This window comes from Pituophis catenifer, unplaced genomic scaffold (assembly GCF_029215685.1).
Source record: "Pituophis catenifer annectens isolate HBS135680 unplaced genomic scaffold, rPitCat1.0.hap2 SCAF_12, whole genome shotgun sequence".
NCBI classification, from domain to species: Eukaryota; Metazoa; Chordata; class Lepidosauria; order Squamata; family Colubridae; genus Pituophis; species Pituophis catenifer.
Window position 1 is genome coordinate 25851250 of NW_027256892.1, and position 7469 is coordinate 25858718.

The 7469-nt window shown below is 43.7% G+C and overlaps 1 protein-coding gene across 1 annotated transcript; it reads left to right on the plus strand.

Moving 5' to 3' along the window:
- Positions 1-5832: 5832 nt before the first annotated feature.
- Positions 5833-6501, plus strand: CLDN25 (claudin 25). Its single transcript, XM_070952639.1, has one exon. It carries the CDS (start codon positions 5833-5835, stop codon positions 6499-6501), a length of 669 nt encoding a protein of 222 aa, XP_070808740.1.
- Positions 6502-7469: the final 968 nt, after the last annotated feature.

Sequence of the window (7469 nt, forward strand, 5' to 3'; positions counted from 1 at the left end):
TTAAGCGAGGGAAAGGGAACAGGGAAAGGGGGTGTGTGAAATACAAGGGGAAAGAGAAAAAGAAAGAAAAGGGGACATTGACTTCCAACGAGTACAGTACAAGATAAACACACTCCAGCCTCAACTTTTTGCTTTTACACATTAATATATAACTAGCCATTTCTATGAGACCAAATCTTTCTAATCAACAACACCAAAGTTTCACTTTTTTTTTCCTTCACAAGCACAAACTCCAGAAGTGACATCCAAATAAGAACATACTTTTCTCTTAAAATAAAGTGATCAAGTTAACCATTCCTGCTTTATCTTCCTTGCTATGGAAATAACGTGTATTTCTATTTGCACCTAATAAACTGTCACCATTTTTATTTACAAAATGCATTGTATTCTTTCAAATTCTTTGGCCTAAAAAAAAAAAAGATGGAGCAGTATTTATCCTAAGCCTCGCAGGGTCCCTTTTTCCTTTTCTCTTTCCACCTGGTGGCCCTGAGATTGGGATGGTTGGGGCGCCCTCTTGCCCCACCTCAGCCCAGTCCGACAGGAAGGACTTAGGCAACGCATTTGAGCAATTTATGGGTCAGGGCAGGGAGTCTGCAAAGTGGGTGGAACGAGACTTCCGCCCCGTGCATATTCACTCTCCAAGGACCAGTATTTTGCCCTGGAGGATTCTTGCAAACTGAGATGCTGCTAATGATTTTAATATTAAATCCTGTCCGGTCTAGTAAGGTGGTAAGCCAAAAGTATTGCAGCAAGATCTCGCTGATGTGACTTGGTCCATTTTTGCAACGAAACATGTAGATAAAAGACGAAGAGAGGTCTGGATGAGGCAGAATGGTGAGCTTGGATGCTCTACTAATGTCTGATTGAAGGAACCTGCACAATGAAGAACGGTTGCAGGAACTGGGTACGTCTAGTTTAATGAAAAGAAGGATTAGGGGAGACATGATAGCAGCCTTCCAATATCTCAGGGGCTGCCCCAAAGAAGAGGGAGTCAAGTTATTCTCCAAAGCACCAAAGAAGGCAGGACAAGAAGCAATGGGTGGAAACTCATCAAGGAGAGAAGCAACTTAGAACTAAGGAGAAATTTCCTGACAGTGAAAACAATTAATCAGTGGAACGAATTGCCTCCAGAAGTTGTCAATGCTCTAACACTGGAAGTTTTTAAGAAGAGGTGTGGTAACCATTTGTCTGAAGTGGTGTAGGGTTTCCTGCCTAAGCAGGGGGTTGGACTAGAAGACCTCCAAGGTCCCTTCCAACTCTGATTATATTATATTATATTATATTATATTATATTATATTATATTATATTATATTATATTATATTATATTATATTATATTATTATTATATTATCATATCATATCATATATCATATCATATCATATCATATCATATCATATCATATCATATTATATTATATTATATTATTATTATATTATTATATTATATTATATTATATATTTATTATATGGAAATAAGAGACTGCTCAACCCCTGGAGTTGGAAGCCTTTCATGACCCGTGGAGGTCCTCAGCAGCCCCTCCTGACCTAAGCTGCAGCTTGAACCCTGGCCTTCCTTTTTAAAACAGGAATCAACCCAAGGGTGCAGCTTTACAATCCCTCCTGAAGGGATTTCCCAGCCTTACTTGGGATTTCCTTGTCCAGGACCGCTGCCTTGTCTCTTTTTCCACCTCATTTCTGGTTCCTACCAAACCACCTTCCAGCTCCTGAAATAAACACCAGCCCGAGCTTCAAATTGTGAGGAACAAAGAAGTTTGCTGCTATCAATGGATATCAGAAACCACTTTGCATCTGGTGCAGTGGGTGGGGGGGGAGGAAAGAAAGCTGAAGACGTTATGAAGTCACGGCCAAGCACTGTTCTAAATCCAGGTGCCAGAGAGGAGAAAGCCATCAAGCTGTAGTCAAACTTCCTAGGGAAGCCTTGAAATAGCAGTGGTTAACTTGCTGGTTATATATAGCTGTTGAGCCCCTGTTGTAAACGGCTCAAGGTTTATTAATACATACAGGAAATCTTAATTACTTTGACGGTGCTCTCTGGGAACAAGTTGGCAAGTGGCATTTGCTGCAACCTTAAACTTCATTGTCCCAAAGGTGCTTTTTTTCCAAGAGGCAACTGGACTTTCTGGTTTTTCTTGGAAGAAGTTTCGCTTCTCATCCAAGAAGCTTCTTCAGCTCTGCTCTTCGGCTCATCCAAGAAGCTTCTTCAGTGAGTGGAAGAAGCTTCTTGGGTGAGAAGCGAAACGTCTTCCAAGAAAAACCAGAAAGTCCGGTTGCCTCTTGAAAAAGCACAACATGGGACAAACATGACCTGGATGACGGAGAATCTCCATAGACTTCCATTTCTTCCTTCTTACCACCCTCTCCTTCCTTCCTTCCCTCCCTCCCTCTCTCCTCTTTCTCACTTCCTTTGTTCCTTCCCCACCATCCAGCCAGAGCTGAAGAAGCTTCTTGGATGAGAAGCGAAACGTCTTCAGAGAAAACCCCCCAGAAAGTCCAGTTGCCTCTTGAAAAAGTACTTTTGGGACAACCAGAACCTGGGTGACTGAGAATCTCCAAAGACATTTAAACTTCATTCGAGACGCTCCAAGGTCTTCTCCAACGTGCAACATATACCTTAATTCCTGAGAAAGGGCTCTTGTAAGTCCAATTACCAGTGTTTATCAACCTTAAGAGATGTCCGATGCCTGGACTTCAACTGAGAGGATTCCCTGGTCAGTACGCTGGGAGTTGAAGTCCAGGCATTTTAACATGGTCAAATCGGACCTATACAGACAGAGCTCCAAGTTGGATCATTAAGCTGAGTTTGCCTCATTGTGAGTTCATTGCTAATACTTGGGAGGTATGGATGGTTGTGTTTTCCTGTCAGGCTACCCTTAGAGGCAGTATTTTTGATCCAGGAACAGCGGTGAAATCCAAATCTTTTTACTAATGGTTCTGTGGGCATGGCTTGGTGGGCATGTCAGGGGAAGAATATTGCAAAATCTCCATTCCCACCCCACTCCTGGGGCCAGCCAGAGGTGGTATTTGCTGGTTCTCCGAACTACTCAAAATTTCCGCTACCGGTTCTCCAGAACCTGTCAGAACCTGCTGGATTTCACCCCTGTCCAGGCTGGGATGAATGGATTTGATCCACTCCTGGCTTTTCTTGGAGTAGATCCAGAGAAGTCAATGGGATTCAAGTGTTAATTCAATTCTACTTGATTTATATATGGCTCTGCTCCGGGTATGATTCAAGCTGTCTGCTCCATTTATCCCTCAAGATCTAGTGCTGCTATTAACCATGCTGGGTTTCCTTCTTTGCACAAGTCATCCTTCGCGCCCTGTAAGATTTCATCATTCACTTGTTCTGCCACGCCTGAATTTTGGACCTGAGTTTTGGGACAAACTGGTCGAGTTGACCTGAAATGTATTTATTTATTTATTTATTTATTGCATTGTCACAATACATCCTGAAAGATGCCAGCCTCTCCCTTTGGTTCGGTGAACTTGGATAGCATTCTGGTTTCTGCACTTGTGTTTTGAGCTCCCTCCAGCTCAGGTGAGCCCGTGAGATGTGCTGGCCTCACCTGCTCAGGTCAGCTTTGCATTTCACGGCCTGGGATCTGACTGAGATTCAGAACTGTTGAAGTAGCATCAGTTGTCCTGTTGCTGTTTTTATTGTGGTTTTCAAGCGACTAACCAGTAGCTAAAGGGTACCTGGAGAGGAGTTGGGTTTTGTTTTGTTTTAAAACGTTGGAAGAAGAAATCACGGCACAAAAAGAAGGGGGGGGGAAAAAGAAGCAATAAGAAAAGACATAAGTCGACTACACTGTACAGGAAGTCCTTGACTTATGACTACAATTGAGCCAAAGCCTTCTGTTGCTAAGCGAAACATTGAAGCAAATTTTGCCCCATCTTACAATCTTTCTTGCCACGGTTGCTAAGTGAATCACCGCACTTGTTAAGTTAGTAACACGGTCGTTAAATGAATCCGGCTTCCTCACATTGACTTTGCTACTCAGAATTTCACAACAGGTGATCACATGACCCAGGGGGGTTACGACAGTCAGTAGAGAGAGTCACTTGCCAAGCGTCTAAATTTTGATCACAGAACCGGTGGGGATGCTGCAACCGTCATAAGTGTGAAAAACGGTCATAAGTCGGTTTTTCAGTACCGTTGCAACTTTGAATGGTCCCTAAATGAACTGTTGTTAGTCAAGGACTATCTCTACATCCTTTGTTCCTATCACTGGTCCTTTGATCTGAAAACTTTCTCCCCGTTTGAGAAACAATTGCAAGGAAACTGCAGCTCTGACCTCCTACAATTTTCTTGGGGGGGAGAAATAGATGTAGGATTTAGCCTTGACAACTTCAAAAGATTAACAGCGAGGTGTAAACTGGTTTGGTTAAGAGGAAGCAGATAATGAAGGTATGTTTGTTCTCCTGCTGAATGGGTCCTAATTGTTAGAAGTATAATTACCTGTGTTGAATATGGAAAGACGGGGCAGGCACACCCAGAGAGAGAGAGAAACAGGGACTAGCTCCTTGCTCAAAAGCTCAAATAAGCACTCAGCTTACTTTATAAATTGGACCGGGAAGCTTTTTTCCTCAACACAAACAGCCAGAAACCCCACAGGTGCTTACTCTGCCTTCCAGCGGTACAGAGTCAAGATAACTTATTGGCAGCACCGTCACCAATCCCAATGGGATAGTTTCTAATAATTGGGAAAAGAGCTTCTCGGATGGCTTTGCCCTGAATTCCAGAAAAGCATGGAATTCCTCCCCGAATCATCTTTCAAGAGAGACCCGCTGTGGACGGCGCAGGTTTTATTTTGGGCCTAAAAGAAGAGAAGATAACAATGGTTTGATTTTCCAGAAAAGCTCATCGGAATTCCTCTTTTTTTTTAAGAAAGGTGAGGTTTTCTTTTCTACTCACTTTGTTTATAATTGATGTTAGCCTTCAACAGGCTAGAGCAAGTACCAATATTCCAGTCTAAAGATCAAACTCCTGGAAGAGGAAAGCAGCAGCAGCAGCACCTTACTTGCTATCGGAAGAAAGATGAGTAGGAAAGAGACAGTAATCCTGCAATAACAAGGAAAATCCTTTTACAGATAGACGTTGTTTGTGTATCGGCTTATGGAAGACGACACCTGGAAGGCAACACACTTCCAACTTGTGTGAAATCCACTTTGTTTTTGCGACACGGACTAGCTTCCATTATATTATATATATATATATATATATATATATATATATATATATCTCAACCGGCTTTGGAAGTGCCTGTTCATGAACGTGTACGAACCGAGGGCATAACTCGTAACCAATGAAACTCATTATTTGTTACACCATCCAGGAAGTGAGAGACAGGATTTTAGTCCTTCGGTATCATCCGTGGATGGCTTTGTTTGTGTGGCTTGCTGAATGCAAGGCGTCTTGTGTTCGAAAGAGATTGGAAAGTGTGTTTCTGGAGCTCAGCAAACGGTGAGATTTCTGCTTTCTGGACTTGGAAGGGTTTGTTTTAAAAAAAACCAGGAAGCAGAGGGTTGGGTTCTCTTTTTGCTTTTTTATTTTTTTTAAAGAAAGAAATAAGGCCAACCAGGTATGAAAAAAGACTTGTGGCCACACCCAAGAATTAATGCTATCAGAATCAGTTTCTCCACCTATACTGTTAAGAAAGAAAAGAATTGGCACCACATCAGATCTATTCTGTCCTTGCAGCCAATTATAGCAGGTTCCTGACAGCATAAAATGCTGCAGGAACGTTTTCATCCACGCTTTGGACAAAAAGCTCAAAGGTCATCTTAAGAAGAGGCCATCCAACACTCCAGGTATGGATTGGCACCAGAGCACCACCATTCAGCTGAGTGGCCTGCTCGTCTCCCTCTTCGGTTGGCTCCTGTCGTGCGTGACGACTTACGTGCCTCTCTGGAAGAGCCTCAACTTGGAACTCAACGACCTTGAAATCTGGAATATGGGCCTTTGGCAGACCTGTGTCAGTCAAGCGGTCTTGCAGTGTGAAAACTACGCTTCCCTCCTGGCCCTGCCTTTGGAGATCAAGATTTCCAGGGTTCTGATGGTGACTTCCAACGGACTGGGCTTCCTGGCATTCTCCTTGGCTCTTTTGGGATCAAACTGCCTGAAGACCAGCGACTCAAGGCAGAAGAGACCCTTGGGGATCACAGGCGGCGTTCTCTTCTGCATTTCTGGAATGACAACTCTTGTTCCCATCTCCTGGGTTGCCTACAACACGGTGCAAGACTTTTGGGATCAAACCATACCAGATGTCGTTCCGAGGTGGGAATTCGGCGACGCCCTTTTCCTGGGCTGGTTTGCTGCATTTTTCCTCCTGTTGGGTGGCTGCCTTGTCATCGGTGCTGCCTGTTTCCTAAAGACCCCGAAGGCATCTAAGAGGCCGGCAATCCACCACAAAGGGAAGATAGCCACGCTCGCCATCCAGCATCCACACTCTTCCCCTAAAATTGCAGACCTTGTCATCTGACGGCCCTTTCCTGAGCTTCTGGATCCCGCCTGGAATGGGACGATGGTTCAACGCGTGGAACATTGAAGAGCTAGGGTTTAGGTTTCTGCAAAGGATGGCTTGGGAAATCACACTGACAAGGGGACAACCCGGCATCGTGTTGTGTTGTGTTGTGTAGCTTGTTCTCCCTAAGTGCAAATTAGAAATGTATTATTGAGTATGTGCTGTTCCAGGGTCCGTGGGCCTGTATCTACTCTTATGCAGAAGACAATGCTTTCTCTCCTCCCTGCCCCCACCTTTAATCTTTTGGAGAAGCATGACATAAGAAACACCCTGGTTTAATGATGGAAGGAATGTCAGTCGAGGATAGAATGTCTGTAAAAATAAAGGTCCATTCAACAAGCATTGTTAGGCTTTAAAAAGCAATTAAGCGCTTACAAGAAATTGGAACTCTCTTACTTGGCAAAAGAGGCAGATCAGCAATCTTGGGCAGAGACTTTGTGCTACTCGGATAATAGTTTCAGAAGGGGGAAGAAGAAAGCAATCTGTAAGCCAAGGCACTAGGTGAGCTTCCACGGATGAATTCAGGAGCCAGCCTTGTTTTGTTCAGCCAACTCTCCTTTCGAATAGTCTTAGCATCTGAAGCCTCCTTAAGGCAACCTCTCGTCGACAGGGGACTCAGCAGCTGGATTGTTGTGCCACCCTTTTTTGATAGAAAGGTCACGTAGGAAGAGTTTCCAACTTCAAAACAGTTCTAGAGTCAACCTTCTGCAATCGGAGGCATGCGCTGGCAGGCTGCCAACCTCTTTGGGGATCACAGCCAGAGGTGATGGAGCAATTTATTTATTCCCCAAATCTAAGGAAATTAAAGGGGTTGTTGGTTTGTGTGTGTGTGAAGTAACTGTCACGGGCGGCATTGCCTTGAGGCTTCAGAATTACTGCTGAAAATTAGAAGCAGTAATTTTCTTCTAATTTTACTAAGTCTGTTT